Genomic DNA, 18626 nt, shown 5'->3' with positions numbered 1-18626 from the left:
TACTTTCATAGTCACATAGAGATTTCGTATAGCTTAAATTTCTGTTTGCATCAGTCAGCAAAATGCTGTGGAGCCTCAACTTCTGTGTGAGTTGGTTTGTGATTAAACACCTCTGCAGTTCTGGCCTGAGCGTTTGTGGTGTGGGAGCTGATGGGGTTTCAGGTGCAGCCAAGTGCTGTCCAACTTGCCTTGGTTTACAGTTGTTGTAAAACTGCTTCATCTCAGTTGTTCTCCTTCATGGCACTTGTAAACAATGGGGTTGTACAGAGGTGCAGACTTGCCCTTAAAAGTACAGCTCTGAGCTCCGGGACACTCTCACAGGACATCGTTTTTCTGGCGTATAGAACATATTTTTTAAAAAAATAAGTACTAAAATCACTAAGCATCTAATTGCAAAGACTGTTGTTACTGGCAGGCATCAGTGGAGTGGAGTTTATATGAACCTTCAGTAGCAGTGGAGAGTAGCTGATACCTACCAGCAGCACTACCTTAGAACAAACACTCTTTATTATTGGAATACAGAACTTTCTTGTTTTTAACCACAAACTATTTTCTAGGTGGGATTCAAAGAAGCACACAGGATATGTTGGCTTAAAGAACCAGGGAGCAACTTGTTACATGAACAGTTTGTTACAGACTTTATTTTTCACAAATCAGCTACGAAAGGTAAGTAATATGTGAAAGAACATGAGATTATAACATTGGCTGTTTTAATTAGCATTTATAAATGCTTCAAAACAGACCTGTGTGCTCCTTTTGCCTCCTTTATCCTTTCAGAGGAGTTGTGACTTACACGGTGATGCATGTCTTACTGCAGGCAGAGTACAGGAAGCTCCCTTTTGTAGTTTGTGGAACACAAGCTTTTGTCTTCTGAGGAAGCAGGCAGAGCACCTGAAGAAAACCTGAGCTTAGGGAGTGTTTCTTTGACTGTATTATATGTTAATATTGCTGGGAATTGCTGGGGGCAGGGAAAGCAATTTATTCTTGCAGATAAAAGATGGAAGCAATTTCTCTTTTCTGAAATAGTTAAAATAGGGAATTATGTCTTCTCAGCCCATAAACAATGCACAAAGATACACATTTGCTCCACCTTGAAATTGCTACTTTGCAGCAGAATTTTTTTGTTATGGTTGCCATTCTGTAGTGATGGAAAGCATTGGATTTGCAGTAGTTTAAACAACGTAATTTTATATTTACTTTAGTAGTATTTTTTTTTTCACTGTAGGTGTTATTTCTTTGCTGGAAGGAATTTCTTTAAATACCTTTTTAATAAATATCTCATCTAAAGCCAGGATAAAATACACTAGAGAATGTAGAATTTTTAAACGGTGCAGTACCCTCACTGGGATTAAAAACAGAAGTGATGGCTAGATATTGGAAGTGGCTGTTTAAAAGAGGGGATGATGTACTTGGAGAAAAAACCAGCTTGGCACTGTTCAGTGTATTGGAGTTTCCTATTGGTCCTAGTTCATCCTTCTGTGCATTTCTGCACTTACTGTCTGTCTCTTAGTGAAAATGAGCTGTTCTAACTTGGACTTTCTCTTAAGTAGACTAGTTGCAGTTCAGTTAAGCTTTCTTTTCCCTTTTTAATGTACCTGCTTTCCACTGTTTGTAATTTCCCATCATCTTACTTTTTATATCCCTGTGGTAAGTGTCCCAATTGGCATTTCTTTTTTCTCTTTGCAATGCTGTTTACTCTGAAGCACTGCAAAAAAAAATAACACCTCAAACTCCAATAGAATGTAACTGAGCTCTTCCTAATGCCATGGACAACAGATAAACACTTGACTTGTTTTACATGATGTACCTGTTCCTTTTTTGCAGGAGGTATAATTTACTCATTCAGTTTATCACTCATTATAATGCCTGTGGTTTTTTTGCTCAGCACTCAATGTTTATGCATTTTACTCTTCTGGATAACTCACACTTTGCTCTTGAGAGAAAAAAAGTGTTTTTGTAATAGCTCATCTATTGCAGTTGAGTAGTTTGTTCAAGACTGTCTTGTAGTCACTAAATCAGTATGTACCATGAGGTAGTGAAGAAGAAATTCTTTTTGTAATATGGATTGGTTTCAACTGAACTAATCTTACCAGACATTCCCCTGCATTCTTCCCCAGCCCCAAAATAAAAGCAACTTTTAGCATCTCTTAATATCTGGCTAGTGACCATGAGAGAACTTAATTTATAGAGTTGGTAGCTGCAGCTTCCTTTATGGAAGTGTTCCTGGACATCAGCTGGAATGTTCAGTTCCTTGCTCATTCCTCAGGCTTTCAGAACCCCTCCAAACAGAACAGATGACAGTGGCAGTTTTAGACAGCTTTAGCACTTATCTGCCATTGGTACAGATCAGGAAGAAGCAGTTGTTGCCTTGTCTGAAAAAAAGTATCTTTTACATTTTTGTTTTCACTTTGACCAAACTTGTTCTTCTTAAACCAAAGGAAAACAAAACCTGCGGTATCCTTGGTTTGCTTTTCACCGTTTCCATAATTTCAGTGAATCCTCCTTCCTTGGAAGAAATAATGCTTTCTGTTGCTGTTATTTGGAGCTTTGTTCACAGAGAAGCTGCTGTCAGGAGCAGAGCTGGGGAAGCAAGGAACAATAGCAAAGGCAGGCACCTACCTGTGGCAAGTCAGGCCCTGGGGAAGCGTGGGTGAGGTTTGATGGAGAGGTCCTTTCTTCTCTGCTCTGCTTCCACTTAGCACATGGGAGGCTCTGGGGTGTTTGAAATGAGACCTCCCTTTAAAGCAACAACAGGTGGCTCCAGTGGTAGGGAATAAAGAAAGGAGCTTTGACATTAGAGCATATTGTTATTTGTTGTTTGGGACTGATAAATGTGTGCTTAACCACAGTCCAGTAGGCAAGGGGCAGGGGTGACTTCCCAGAGGGGTCCAGGTCTGACCCTGGGCTCTGTCACCTGAGGTGTCCCTTTAGTGCCTCCAGCCTGTCAGTGCCTGCATTCAGTCCATTTTGGAACTTTTTGCTGGTTCCCTTGTAGAAGTCCCTACAACTCATGAGAACATTACAGAATGTTTATATAAATACATAAAAATAATAAATGCTGGTCCATTTCTCCCTGATCTGGCTCTATTCAAGTTATCCAATATATTTTACCTAACCTTGAAATTCCATGCACAGTATTTATTTCCCTTCTTTAAGCAATTCCTGTTTTTAAGCAATGTGTTCAAAGTTACCTGTAGCATTCTATTATTATAGAAATATCTAAAATTTTTCTCATGTCTCTCAATATGCCTATACATGTCCCTGTCCCTCTTTAGTGTTCATTTCCTGAGGGAACTTCTCAGGAACTTCTCAGGTGTTAAATAAGAGACCCTGCTCTTTTACAGAATGCCTCACTCCTTTAATCATGAGATCAAGCTTTCAGAATCTGGGAGGGTAAGGCAAAAAAATAAAGGTTTGAAGGGGGTAATATTTAAAAAGTGGTAGCGTGGAGAAACACTTAAACTTAGAGAAATGAGCTCCAATATTACCTAAATACAGAAACAGAATGAAGAGCCAAGAAAGGCTGTGTTAAATGTCTGCTTTGTCATAACACATGTAGAATTTCCAAAGAAATAAAATGTGTGTTTTTATTCAATGACAGCTGGAATGTAGTAATTATAAGTAAATTGTAAATTATTATTTGAGTGGTACTTGAGAGATATAGGAAGGGAATTAATTGTCCAGATGGTATATGAGAAAAACATTTTAAAAAATGGGAACTAAAGGCAAAGGATTTGATTTTGATTAATTATCAAGGTATTCTGAACTCCAGTGTATGCATTTGTGAAGAAAGAGTCAATCACAAGACTGATTTTTAGCCTGCTGTAGGTTTAGCATATTAGTATTTATTTTTTGAATATACCAACACTGGCTATATTTGCATTTTTTCATTACTTGATTTTCACACCTTGTTTCTATTTGTTCAAACAAAGGAAGTATCTATATATTTGTTTTTTTAAAAAGCATTTATAAGATGTTCATAAAAGTTTATAGGGACCGATGATAGAATTTTGGAAGATCTGAGACTTGATCATTCAACTACTTCTGTTTCTACCTTTAGCTAGTGACACCCACTCTTGAAAAGGTTCATAACCAGGTACAGGAAGAAGTTTTAAGTTGACCCTTTAAGGTGCTGACTTGTTCTGGTGTTGATATTTTAAAGCAAGAAATAACTTCTGTTTGTGAAATCCAAGGTATAAGTCTATCTAGAGATATTTGGGGTTTGCCCAGATCAACCTGGTTAATTTGGATTCTGCATTTGGATGATAAAAGTAAAGCAATTGGAAATTACTTACTTTATTAGCTTATTTGAATTGTTCTGAAATTGAATGTTCTGATTTCAGGGAGGAAATTTTCATAATCAGGGTGGTCTAGCTTTACATTAGGATGTATAGAGAGGTGGTGGGATCTCCATTCCTGGAGATGCTCAGAACTTAACTGGATCTCATCCTGAGCAACTGGACCCCAGTCTGAACTTGGCACCTCAGTGAGCAGAAACAGAGATCAGAACCTACAGAGTTCTCTTCCAGACTGCATCACTAGAAACTCTTGAAGCAGTGCTTAACACATTAAAAAAGTTGAAGGTTTATTGAGTTTCAACAGTTAAAACCTGTTGCCAGTGATAAAATTGAAGATGCAATTTTCTTCAATTTATAAAATTCATAAAAGAAGTTTAAGCAAATCTCAAAGTGGAGCAAAAGAAAACTTATTTTTGTTGTCATTAGGGTGAGGTTGGGCTATTGTTCTTAAAATTACCCTAGCAAAGACTTCTGTTGACTGTCCTTCAGATGATAAGTTTCAGCGCATTTTTATTAATGCTTCCTTTTAATATGTGTAAGTACTGCTAACAGTGTAGCTTGCAGCTGAGGAGAAATAAAATTTGGAAGTTGCTTGTGTTCATGATTCTGTTTTAGATCATCTCTGTTAACTGGTAACTTCTGGAAATTAAATAAAAAAAATCTTAAATGTACAGTCATGTGAATTATCCTATCAGTTTACAATTGCATAATTAACCATTGTTTTTCTGTCAGAAGGGAATTGCTTTCTTAATGCAATTGTTTCTCTTGTTTCATCTTACTGTAGCTATTCTGATGATATTCTTTATTCTTTGAAGTATTTCTGTTGCTGTACTTTTGGAAAATGTAGGGAATCCTCAGAACTGGAATAGAAAGCTGACCTATCAACATTTTAGGCACTTCTTTTGCTCTTTTTCTTTCTTATTTTGTCTTTTGCCACACACTTGTATTGTTTTTGTGTCAGTGTTGCCTTAACCTGGTGCCTGTCCCTTGTGGTTCCCTGTGCACTGAGCTGTCCTGCAGCAGTGCCTGCCTTTGCCCAGAGTTCCCAGGGGCCTGCAGGCAGTGCCACCCTCGCTGTGTGTGAGGAGCTGGAGTCCAGGGTGAGCCAGATGTGCAGAATTCCCTCAGGAATCCTGGCTAGTGCAGACTGAGGGAGAGTCACCGGGGCCCAGTTCAGCACTTCACTCACAGAAATGGATCATTCCCTGCTGTTGCACAGGCAGAAATTCAGATGGCAAATTTTCTGGTTTTAACAGGTTATTTTCTCACATGCTGCTTAATATTGGAGTTTTTTTAGTTTCATTTGTTGCCTAATCTCCTTCCAGGGCTGTCTGTTCCTTTTTATATTTACGCTTCTCAAATGAACATCTCCCTTTTGTTTGCTCTTCCTTTCCCCTAGATGTATTGATGTACACTTTTTAAAAAGTAAATCTCATCTCGGTGACTATTGAACTCTCCTAATCCCTGTTTGGTCTATTTGTGTAATTTCTTTGTTCCAAATCCTTCCCAGATCAGTATAATCAGTGAATTGAATTGTTAAGCTGTTTATTTGCTGGACAGCGATGGCGTTAAGTAAGAATGAGTGAATCAGGGACTCTCAGAGCTTCCTCTGACATCTTTCTCCATGTGGACCATTTCTGGTTTTGTTCACTGGTTGCCCTTTATGGTTTCATGTGGTTGCTTTTTCACAAAACCAGTTATTTTCAAGTCTGTGGTATTGACTGCTGTATCTGGTCCTACTGTGATGATTGCACAGACATACCGGGCATGAGAAGGTATTTGAAGGTGTTAAATGCTTTAGTGCATTTACGGTCTAGGCTGGAATAAGGGAACTATTTAGATAAAATAACCATGAATGGAATCTGTTGTTCACATTTTTCTAACCACTGTGCTCTAAGAAGAGTTGTTCCAGACAATTAATGTTTTTACACTCCAGTACAAGATTTTTTTCAGACTTTTTTGAAGTGTTGATTAAATTGAGTTCTATGAAGGAAGTCACTGAAGAGGAAAGAATGCATTAAACAGGATGAGCAATAAACTTTTCTGATACTAATTGAACTAAATGCTTTTTCAGGCTGTGTACATGATGCCCACAGAAGGAGATGATTCATCCAAAAGTGTTCCTTTAGCATTGCAAAGAGTGTTTTATGAGCTGCAACATAGTGACAAACCAGTTGGAACTAAAAAGTTAACAAAATCATTTGGGTAAGTTTCAGAAACTTGGACTATTTATTGGACTCAGGCTTCATAAAGCTTTTCTTTAAAAAATATACTATTTTAATAAGGTTACTTTTAGAGAGGTGCAGAGAAGTGTTAATGCAATATGGTATTAATTGTTAACTTTCTGTAGTCTGCTTTCATAGGTTTTTATTTGTAGCCAGTACTAAAGACAGCTGATCCAAAAGTCAGATTTTCTGGGGAGGGCTATGGTACAGAAACAGAGCTGTCAAAAACAGGGTTATCATTTACCTGAACATTGTGTGATGCATTTGACTTAAGTAAAATTCAGAACAAAACAGTCACTGAAACATTGCAGTTCATGTATTGTTGATGTCTTTAAAAAATGGAATATGTTTTAGATTTAGTGCAATAGCAGTAATTTGCATGTCCATGCTGAACATTGATGGCTGCTGTAACATTTTCCTACAACATACTGAAGACACAAGTTAGGACAGAAAGATTAACATTAGTATAACCTTTACAAGTCTTCTCTTTGCATGTCTTGTAAGTGTGGAGTAGGATTTTATTAAAATCCGTTCTAAAATACTTTATTTTGTATTACTTTGTCTCACTGTATTTATAGGCTAGTCTTGTAGTAATACTGACAAGCACTGTTTTATTTCAAAACACATTAGGTATACATCTTATTTCAAAACACACTTTATATCATCTTTTTTCATACAGTCATCCTCATGTTCATCCTGCATCTGCTGCTACAGCCTGTGGTCATGCTTTGTCCCAAAACAAACAACCTTGTGTCTTTGCAACCTTGACTCTTCTCCTTCAGGGGAATCTTAAAAGGAAATCAGCAGCCTCAGTGTTGTCTGTTTATCTGGCTATACTCTCTTCCTACTAGCACACTGTATTTGGTGTATCAGTGCTCCTGCTGTCCTCTTACACAACAGGACTTGGTGATAGAGTAGATATTTCATCTCCAGTTAAGATCCCAACTGTGTCATATTCAGTAGCTTGAAGAGGCCTTTCCCAAGGGTGTTGCAGATGCTTTATTTTGTATCCAACAGCAGGGTTTTAAAAATGTGTTCACGCCTGCTTTTGTTCTTGGAAAAGAATTTTAGAATGTGTTTGAAAATTTAGGTTTCCCCCTTCCCTCATCATTGAATCCGAGAGGGGTTTTTGGCCTTGTGAGCCCTAGGTGCTTAAGTACTACTAGGGTATACTTCTTACAGAGTGTTGTGAATTTCTAGGTTTGACTTCTTTAAGTAGGAAATGATGCCATGTCTGAAGGAGCCCTTCTTTATCCTAATTTTAGTGTGTGACCTTTTTCTTTGGTTTGTCCTATGAGCTGGCTAGTGTTTAAAGCCTAGAGAGTCAGGGCATTGTTTTCTCTTCTTAGTTATCTGACAGGCCACTTGATTCAGCTTGTTTAATGTGGACCCCACACAGTTGTTGGCACACTTCGGAGATTAGTTTGCTGCCATGTGACAGTGGGGGTGAGTCACTGAGAAGAGAGTGGGAGGGAGGATAAAGTCAGCACTGCTCTTGATCACCCTGCTGCTGGTTCCAGGGCCAGGGTGGAGCATCACACTGAACCTGGAGCCTACAGTCAGCAGAGTTTACTTTATACAGTTGGGAGTGGTGGCTGCTGCAAAAAAAGTTGTCAGAGACTTAGAACTTAAAAAGCTTTCTTGAGTTAAGTTACAGTTCTCACAGGTGTATTTAATGGTGGAACTAGAAACACTTTGTGCTTCTTGTTTTATTGAAGGCAGGAGTGCTGAACGCCCTTGTTGCAGTGTGCCATGCTGGCTGTGAGGCATTTAGATCCTGCTGCCCTCACCCCTGCTTTCACACCGTGTGTTTGCACATGGACAGTTCAGAAAGCTGAATGCCTCCTTGGAGTTACTGCATGTCCAGGATTAACTGTTGAGATGAGCACAAAGGAGCCAGTCTTTCCTATAAATCCGTTTGCTTCCTTTCCTGTGCTGAAATAATCCCTGAACGCCACTTGACTGCACCTGGAGGGCCCTCAGAAGAGAGGCAGCTGGAACCCTGCTGTGGAAACCGATGGCATTCAATTGCTCCCAAGCCTTTATTTAAGAGGTTTTTTGGCATGAACTGAGACTGGGTTGTAGACTGGAAGAGTAACAGCCTGGCTGTGGCCTCTTCATCCAGAGCTGCCCTTGCCCCAGTCCCACACAGGAGAAGTGGGGTGGGCTCAGAACAGCTGCCACAATCTCCCAAAGTTCACTGCCCCTTCTTCCTACACAGCTGGAGAACCTGTGCATCAGCCAGTCCTAAATCTCAGTCTGTACAGCTTGCTCTGTATTACATTGCTGATCTGCAAAGAAATCAAAAAATGTCTTTTAAGGTGTTTTTTTCCTTTTTTCCTAATTAATAATTTTTTATTTATTTGCCTTACAAAGGTGGGAAACTTTAGACAGCTTCATGCAACATGATGTCCAGGAATTATGTCGAGTGGTATGTTAATAATATTTCTTGCTGGTCTGTGATGTATAAATTTCTCTTGATATTCTGTGTGTGTGTATATATATATGTGTGTGTGTGTATATATATAATATAGTTTAGGAACTATCAGAGTAATAGTGGCCCTAATTAATTTACGTTAGGTCTCAAAGGCAGAGTTTTTGCCTTGGTTTCTCTTTAAGAATGGGATTGCTTGTGGCATTTTGGGGGTGAGGAATTTTAAAGAGTAGGGAAGCTTGAAAGTTGCTGGAACATGTCCTAGTGGTACTTTTATAGCCATGGAGAGAAGTGCAGTTTTGAAGATGAAATGCATTGTTACATCTGTGGGGGTTTCCAGACTCAAAGGAATGGAGTAGCTGGAGTAGCCCTCAGTTTAGGGGAAAGAGGAGAATTTAAAAGAGTAGAAAGGAGATGCCAGTACAAATAGACTAATATTTCATTTTTGTCCAAGTGACTTAGCATCTGATAGTTAAGTAATCGTGTGTGTGATGAATAAATTTAAAAACTGCAAGTTTCTCTTGTGTAAAAACTGATCTTTCTTTCAGCTGCTGGATAATGTGGAAAATAAAATGAAAGGCACATGTGTAGAAGGCACTATCCCTAAATTGTTCAGAGGGAAGATGGTGGTATGTATTTTATACCTTTCTCAAAAATAATTTAAATTAGTTCTTGTTACTTTTATAAAACTGAACTTCTCTGTTGTTTTGGTTTTGTTTCCAGTCTTATATCCAGTGCAAGCACGTAGACTATCGGTCTGAACGAATAGAAGATTATTATGACATCCAGCTAAGTATAAAGGGAAAGAAAAATAGTAAGTGATACATCGTGATATGTACCCACCCAGTACTTCAGCATGTTGGACAATTTTAGTGCCTGTTGTTTTCACATGGGTTTGTTGGTGCACAGGGATTGGAAATCTGTGCTTTAGGACACCTTATTGAAAACATTTTCAATGCAGAGAATGTTTTTGCCTGCATTACATTTTTTTTTCCTTATTGCATTTCCTTTCCCTGCTCCTTCCTCCCTAATTCTGTTACTGTTATCTTTTCATAAAACTAAGAACTTTAGGAGTTTTCTGGTGTCATAAAACTGTGCCATGGTGATCACAGTGATATTGTCACAGTAGTTATAATCTATAAATAAAATGAACTTGGATGAAGTAGATTCTTATTTAGACTTGGCCGTAGTAATAAGAAAAAAAAAAGAATTAACTACTCAGAACAGCATAAGAGGGGTCCCTTGTTATCTCTTTACTGAGCACCTGGGGTACAAGGCATGGGAAAGGCTGTGTAAGAGTTCAGCAAGCAGAGGTGTCTGGCTTGATGCTTAACAGTTGTGAAGTGAGGAGTTGTAGCAGACAGCTGTAGCTGTGTGATTTTAAAATCTGCTGGTATTCTTAGATATGCCTCTGCAATTTGGTGCATTTCTTGATAATCTTAAGCAATATAAAACTATGCTTAAAGTAAGGACAGAAATGTTCAAACACAAACTCCCCAGTCCTGATATTTCATTTGATTTATATATTGCAGGCTAAAGTAAACGTACATTTTTTTCTTCCTCTGTACAATTTCCCAATCTTCTTTCATTCAGTTTTTGAGTCCTTCATTGACTACGTTGCTGTGGAGCAGTTGGATGGTGATAACAAGTATGATGCAGGAGAACATGGCTTGCAGGTATTGTTTTTTTAAACCAGGTTTTAAATCTTATTTCTTTATCTTTGATAAAATAACAATGTTGCAAAACCCATTCTAGATTTTATCAACTGATTTTGGTGATGTTTCTTCTTAGACAAGGTTTTTATATAGCACCTCTTCTTTGGTGTTAGGTTTCTTAAAATGGAGCTCAGATTTTACAGCAATTTAATTTGTAGTGAGTTTTATAGGTCCAAGTCTTTCAGTTGCTAGAATGGTTTACTTTTCCATCAATCTCAAGACTGAGAAGTTCTTCCTCTCTAAGTAGTCTGTTTTTCCATGTGTCAAGTAAAAAACCAGCCTAGCTCTAAGAGTAACTTTGGAGAGCTCATGTTTGTATTCTCAGCAAGAGCACCAAATGAACCCATGGAAATTAAACATTTATGTGTGTGCACGTGTTCTTGAGCTCTTCAGTTGCACTTTGCTGCACCCACTGGAGCAAGCTGAAGTCCTTTATAAATAATGTTTTACTAAAGCTTATTTCTGCAGCTTTGACGTACCAGGTTTTGTCAGTAAGGTTCTATATATTCTTTGGCTCTTCTTAGGAAGGTATAGCACAGTATCCTGCCAAATCCTTCTTGGCAGGATGCAATGAACATGAAATTCTTAATTGATCAAAAATAAACTTTTGCCTCCATATTCTCCCCGTTTTATTTATGCAGGTAACTTACTCTTAATGCAGTGAGATGTCCACACATGCTTATATGAGTGGCCTAAACTTAATTTAATTTGAGTTTCTGTGTTACTGGAATAGCTCATGGGAGGTTGATGCAGCATTAGGATACTCAAATTGCACCCAAATTTTGAACCATTCTGGTGCACATTGTGTTGTCAAGTCTACAAAAGTCCATCTGAAGAGTGTCTGCAACAAACAATATTTTGAGTTGCTAACAACCCTGCAATTTCAATTCTTTATCTCCTTTAAAATGTCTAGGAGGCAGAGAAAGGTGTGAAGTTCCTAACACTGCCACCAGTATTACACCTACAGCTCATGAGGTTTATGTATGATCCTCAGACTGACCAAAACATCAAGATAAATGATAGGTAAGTGGGTTGGTTGGTTTAGTGTGTGGGTCGGGTTTTTTTGTGTAGAATTTAGACCTGTGAATGTATTTTAGCAAAAAATAGCTTTCCAAAATCCTGGTTTTGACTAAGCTCTGAGAGGCAGGCATGTGCAGTCACGCACAGTGGAGGTCCCCTAAAGGTGCACGGGTTGAACGTTGAAGTTCAGAATGACAGATTGAATGTTTGGCAATCCTTAGGGATTGTTTTGACCATGAGCAGGTGCCTGCATCTTTTAATGGCTTGTGTAGCATTCTTTGTGCAGTGTGTGGCTAGGCTGCCACCAGAGCAAGCAGGATGAGTGAGGAGTTACCTGCTTGCCCTCCATCTGTTTCCATGGATGGAGGGAGAGTCATTTGCCCACTCACTGTAAGTAGAGGCGAATAATTTCTCGAGGAGATTCATGGTTGGTTGTAAACTAAATGTTTATTGCAATTATCTCATTCTCACCAAGGTGAGATATTTCAGAGTAAAGTTCCAGTCCAGTGGTACCTGTGCTAGGGAAGCTGTATTTGTCTGTTAGAAAATAACAGGTTTTAAAGCTTTTGCCTTGGCGCAGTGAATCCAAACCAGCCCTAATTCAGTTGAAGTGCTCTTGCCCTTGTTACTGAGGGCATGCTTTCCTGAGCTGCTTGAAAAGTTTATTTTTATTCCATATTTAAACAGTATAAATTCTGCCACTATGCAGCATGTCCTGGTTAGAAGTGGCATTGTAACAGTAACATGTTCAATTTTTAATCTTTGCTTTAGGAGAACACATAATGTTCCATAATAGAGCCTAAGAATGTGTGTCTATCTTAAGTACAAATACAATTGTCTTCATTCTTTTTAAAACTAGGTTTGAATTTCCTGAACAGTTGCCACTAGATGAATTCTTGCAAAAAACAGATCCTAAAGATCCTGCAAATTACATTCTTCATGCAGTTCTAGTACACAGTGGAGATAACCATGGTGGACATTATGTTGTTTACTTAAATCCAAAGGGCGATGGCAAAGTGAGTATTGAAAAGCATCTAAAAGTATTTGTGTGTTGTAAATGCATGCTTGCAGTTTTTATAATGGGCAAATCTTCAGAATTTTCTTCCCCTAAAAGAAGAGTGCATACACACTTGGCTTTTAACAAAAGACTTTTTAACTGTGGAAATCCCTTCTCTTGTGTGTGTATGTGTTGAAGTTCTGCAATCAGATTTTATCCATCATTTTTTTGAGGCTGACTTTGCTGAAGCAAATATGAGCATTTCCAGTGTTTATGTGAGTCAGAAGTTCAGCATGTTTGTGTGTGTCCCACTGTTCCAGGTTTAGGTGACTTGATTGGATTGGACATTTATAGGTCAGGTGCCTCTTCCCTTGAGTTGACTGGTTTTGTGTGTACATGATTGTTCACAATAAGAGTAGAGGTCAGATTTTGCTGTGAATTAGTTGCTATTTGTAATTTATTCTTAATTGGCTTTATTGTTTTAATTTAAAATTTGATGTACATTGCTCTAAATGAACAAAGAATTCCTAGATGTCTTGTGCATCACTGCTTTTTATTTCATTTTACAACAGATAAAGTCAATTTTCTGTTTCCTACAGAAATATTAGATATTTGAAGTCTTAAGAAAATCTTATTGGAATAATTACTGTGCTGTTGGTACTCACTGTCACATGTTCAGTAAAGGTCTGGTATTTATGGACTTCCTTATGCTGAGCACAAGTAGCAGGTAGCACCAATTATACCGAACTAGATTTCCTTTTAAAAGTCATGCTGCTTGAAGGTAATTTTAGTTACTTCAAAGAGCTGAAAGACATGCCAGAAATAGGATTAATTTATCATTCAGGAACATGTTTTTACGTGTAAAATCACCTTTCTGTAAAACTTCCTCCCTAGTGGTGCAAATTTGACGACGACGTCGTGTCGAGGTGCACGAAGGAGGAGGCGATCGAGCACAACTACGGCGGGCACGACGACGACCTGTCCGTGCGGCACTGCACCAACGCCTACATGCTGGTGTACATCAGGGAGTCCAAGCTCAGTACGTGTCCTCTCTGTGCTCAAAGGGCACTGGCAGGCAGGGCTGCTTCACCTCTGAATTGTTGGCAGTGTTCCTGCACAACAGGGCTGCCTTATTTACAGTGGGAACGTAGTGATCCCTGGGATCAACCAGCCGTTCTGTCACTTCTGGAGAGGATGTGCTGCTCTGGGTCACCTTTTAGCTCAGTAAGGCACCTGCAAAGTGCTTCAACCTTGGCTGGTGTATAGGATGGAACACTTAGTGAACCGACTTCAGTAATGTAATTAAATCAAATTGGTTGTAAACACGTAGATACGTATACGCTTTAGAAAGGGAGTGGTGGCAAATATTTTTTTAATTCTGAACTGAATATTTTATTCAAAAGTCTATGATACATATTTCATGGGGGTAGTGCATTTTGGCTTGTCGTAGAAGTGCTTCTTTTGCCAAAGAATGATGATATCAAACCATGTTTTTAAGTGAAAGATGAAGAAAGTTGGTTTTGACTTCAAATCAGAGGGAAGTCAAGCATGTATGAAAAAGAAATTGTTTGATGTAAATCTTGAAATAACATCATAAAATCTGCTTTATAGGTGAAGTTTTGCAGCCTGTTACCGACCATGATATTCCTCAACAACTTGTAGAAAGGCTACAAGAAGAGAAGAGGATAGAAGCTCAGAAGAGGAAGGAGAGGCAGGAAGCTCACCTCTATATGCAAGTGCAGGTCAGCTTTTGAAATAGATTAAGCTACAGCTACTTTACCATGAAAATTTAGAATATTGAACCACCCCGGAGGCAAACCTTGATTTTCTTCTTCTTTTTTTTTTTTTAATTTTTCTTCTGAAGTAGCGTTTGAAGAGAAATTATAATTTTAGTGCTTTTAGGTATATTTACATATGCAACGAGTTGTAATAAAACACACAGTACTGTATGCTATAAACATTTCTGTTTTCTTTAGAATTTATGATGCTTGTGAGTAAAAATAGTAAGTTCAGGTGAAAGGAAAAGGACCACGTTATTTCAAATGGCTGCCCTGCCACTACACTTTTATCTCCTTCAAGAATTATTTTCTAAAATTAGAATGTATCTAGCCATAGGCTGCAGGTCTGGACTATTGCCAAACAGAGCTCATCAAGTAGAAGCAAGAGGAGAGAGTGCTTATATTTGCAATTATCTTTTTGGAAAAGCCAGATGGACTAGATTGTTATGAATTGCCTTAAGGAACCCTGTTTATGGCTCTTTCCAGAGCCCATCTGGCACAGGGAAATGGAACCCATTTTCCATGTGCCTCCATGTTTCCTTGCCTGTTCTCTCTGGTGTTGATAAGCAGAGATACTGGTGAAGTCCAGCTTGTTCTGCCCTGCATTTGCACTGAGTTTGCAGTGGGACACTGGCAGCATTGCACTATTTGTGCTTCTGTTAGTAAAGAGTGCAGGGGAGCTGTGGGAAATACAGGGAAAGGGTTCAGTGGCCTCCTTGCATTGTACCAGTCACAGAACTATGTAGCCTTTTTATTTAATTCAAGTGCCAAGATTGTTAGAGCACATTCCAAGACTTGGGATCTAAGCACAACTGGTTTTTAATTGCTCAGGATTTGTAAGAATGAATGTATTTTAATTACTTACACTGATGAGATTATCAATCATGATTTTTTAATTTCATTGTAATCTGTGTTCTTGCAAATTTGCTCCTTGAGAGCATGAATAGTGTTAGCACTGTGCCAGAGGGCCAGTGAGGTTGCATACTAAAGCATCCTGAGAAGGTATTATGTGGTGCAGCTGGGCTAGTCTGAAAAGTAACCTTTAAATGTCATTTTTCAGATAGTGGCAGAGGATCAGTTCTGTGGTCACCAAGGCAATGATATGTATGATGAAGAAAAAGTGAAATACACTGTTTTCAAAGTATTAAAAAACTCCACACTTACAGAGTTTGTTCAAAACCTTTCTCAAACAATGGTGAGTTTTCTGTAGCTGAATACCTGCATGTGTTTATTTTGCTACGTTATGGTTGTTTTCTAACCCTTACCTTCTCCACATATTGACAGCAATCATAATTTAGACCTTTTAACACAGAACATCTGTTTGAGTTTAATGGAAACATCTTAGCCTGTTTTTCCCTTGTTTTGATTTAGTTTCCTGTCACAATTTTTATTTGTTTTAGGGATTTCCCCAGGATCAAATCAGATTATGGCCAATGCAAGCTAGAAGTAATGGAACAAAAAGACCTGCAATGTTAGATAATGAAGCAGATGGCAATAAAACGGTAAGTAGTCACTGAGAGATGATATTACTTCTGTACATCTCCTGTCATTCTTACTTCTCTTGAAGAATATCTAGCTTGGAGACATAAGATTTTTCAGGCTTTTGATTTAAAATTAATTTCATTGTATCTGGTGAAGTTTGATACTTGGGGAAGACTTGGTGTTCAGTGGATTAATTTTGATAGGAAGCAGGAGTGTGGTTGGTGCATGATTTCTCTGCTGTGGAAAAAAAGGTGTAATCATGATTTCTTACATTATATTAAAACAGGACTGTCCCTTTGACAAAAGGGACAAACCCTCTGGATTTAAGGAGTTCTATTGCTTAAAATGTAAAATGTGCCTAAATACCACAGGATGGTTTCACCTTCATTTTATTCTAAAATTAAGTCATGTTCTTGCCATTATAAAGATAGCTGTAGGTAAACTTTTGAAAGACAAAGAAATGAGTTCATTTTAAGTAAAACCTACTGTTACTGCTTCATCAAAGTTTTTGGTGGTTTTATATCCATATGTGTTTGTCTTAATAAATTTCATAAACTTCCTTTTACACAACTTTAAAAAAAACCTCTCCTGTTTGTACAATGTCATAAATGTACAATGTCATCAGTTCTTGTATCTGATTAAAATGCTGATACCAGGTTGTATTAGGTTCTTCAGAGACTTTTTTTCTTCTCTCACATCTTTCTACATAGATGATTGAGCTCAGTGACAATGAGAATCCATGGACAATATTTTTGGAAACAGTAGATCCAGAGATGGCTGCTACTGGAGCAACATTACCCAAATTCGATAAAGATCGTAAGCATATGGGCTAAACATTTCTAAAAGACAAACTGCTTTCATGTTGGGTGTACCTCCAGAAACACTCTGCACTCCTTTTTTCAATGATGTCGTGATGTATCCATCAAACTACTGCAGTGCTGAAATTAGTTGTTCTTATGCAGTTTTTCCTTCATTTCTCTTGAAGTGGAAGGCATGCTTTGCATGTTTTTAGACTCACTGAATAAATTTCTCTCTATATTTTAAGGGCACCAAATTAATAAATTCACATATTTGTTACTGTGTAAATAAAAACATCTAGGTGATGTCCTTCTCCCTCTCCAAGCCTTACTTAAAATTAAGTCTTGTTTTTTACTTTGTAGATGATGTAATGTTGTTTTTGAAGATGTATGATCCGAAAACTCGGAGTTTGAATTATTGTGGACATATCTACACCCCTATATCCTGTAAAATACGTGAGTTCTGAATTTCAATTTCATTGTAATCATTGAAGTTTTTAAAATAGATTGCACATACTTTTCCTTTAATAATAATTCCATCACTGAAACCAAGGGGACACTACAGAAGCAAATTCTTATTTCACCCAGCACCTGCCAGTTTTCTTCCCCATGTGGTGTCAGTGACATTTTCTGCAGGTCTGAGTCTCAAAACCCCACAGGTGGTCAGTTCATTGTTGCTGTTCTCACCAGGTGTTACAGCTGTTTCAGACCTGTTGTAAAGCTTTGGGATGTGATATTTCCCTCCCGATAGCTTTTCATGTAACTCTTCTACAACCTTTCACCATGGCAGCTGCTCAGTCTGAATTGTGTGTGAGCCTTGATTTTCATATGGGTCCATTTAAGGAATTCAGCAAATACCCGCTGACTAAAAAATTTTAGTTTTTAGTTTTGAATGTCTCATGTGTTAACTTATACATATTTTTTAATTTTGTATTTTAGCTATTTTTTTAAGATACTAAACCTTTTTTCTGGAGAAGGAGTAGTGTTATTTAATCTCTTAGATTTTCAGTGAACTTGCACATATTTTTGTTGTTCAAATGAAGTGGAAAGGAACCATAAATGTGTGTCTGGTTGAATGTCAACAAGGGAAACTTAAGTGTGGAAGGCTCTTAGGCATTGTAGAACCATCTACTCTGGGTAAAGAAAGGGATTCTCTCCTTTCTGTGGTTGGTCTCACTAGCAATTAGTGCAACACATTTCACTTTCCTTCTTTTTTCTCCAACAGGTGACTTGCTTCCAGTTATGTGTGAGAGAGCAGGATTTCCACAAGAAACTAACCTTATCCTCTATGAGGTTTGGATTGATAGACTTTTTGTAACTTTTTTGTCTTTTGCATGCTGTAAAGAAAAAAATATTTATTCATTTAAAGAAGTTGCTCATAACAATGGTCATTTATAAATTATCAGCTCTGTAATCTGTAACTTTGAAGTCTACAGTGCTGCAAAAGAGTAGCAGCAGAGAGTTAACTTAAATACTGATTTATATTAAACAGATAAAAGTGTAAAGCTTTAAAACCAAAAAACTGTCTCCATGAGGGTCCTATATGAGCAGCTTCGTTGTGCTAACCCTGTGTTGCTGAGTTAGAGGAGCTAATGCTGCTGACATTATTGGCCATTGTGTTTTCAGTGCCCACCTTAGTGAGGCTGAGAAAATGTTGCATCTTCTCCTTCCTTCCCCAAGCCAAAGCCAGGAAACAAAATCCTTAGTCTGCTAGGGTGTTTCTGCACAAATACACAAGCAGTGAATCTTCATAACTGCTTCATTTCTTGAGTGCTAATGATGCAGACCTTGCCAAGGCCAAGTCCTTGCTAGAGTAAGAACAAGGAATTGGGTTTTTGCTGCAATTTCTGGTACAGTTCTGCTGCTCTCTGGCTGTTCCG

General features: G+C 38.1%; 1 protein-coding gene across 2 annotated transcripts in view; it reads left to right on the top strand.

The window, feature by feature from the left end:
• USP7 (ubiquitin specific peptidase 7) overlaps positions 1–18626 on the top strand; it is a 73162-nt gene that overhangs the window by 39359 nt on the left and 15177 nt on the right. For both annotated transcript variants that reach the window (XM_038150880.1, XM_038150879.1), the window contains 15 exons: positions 558–666; positions 6373–6503; positions 8900–8954; positions 9506–9586; positions 9681–9771; positions 10551–10633; positions 11586–11695; positions 12552–12708; positions 13584–13728; positions 14301–14431; positions 15528–15662; positions 15868–15969; positions 16660–16765; positions 17110–17202; positions 17972–18039. In XM_038150880.1, the coding sequence (XP_038006808.1) occupies positions 558–666; positions 6373–6503; positions 8900–8954; positions 9506–9586; positions 9681–9771; positions 10551–10633; positions 11586–11695; positions 12552–12708; positions 13584–13728; positions 14301–14431; positions 15528–15662; positions 15868–15969; positions 16660–16765; positions 17110–17202; positions 17972–18039 (1597 nt within the window). The remainder of the gene's footprint in view (positions 1–557; positions 667–6372; positions 6504–8899; positions 8955–9505; positions 9587–9680; positions 9772–10550; positions 10634–11585; positions 11696–12551; positions 12709–13583; positions 13729–14300; positions 14432–15527; positions 15663–15867; positions 15970–16659; positions 16766–17109; positions 17203–17971; positions 18040–18626) is intronic.

Source organism: Motacilla alba, chromosome 14, assembly GCF_015832195.1.
Source record: "Motacilla alba alba isolate MOTALB_02 chromosome 14, Motacilla_alba_V1.0_pri, whole genome shotgun sequence".
Taxonomy (NCBI): Eukaryota; Metazoa; Chordata; class Aves; order Passeriformes; family Motacillidae; genus Motacilla; species Motacilla alba.
This window is presented reverse-complemented; position numbering and strand designations above follow the sequence as displayed.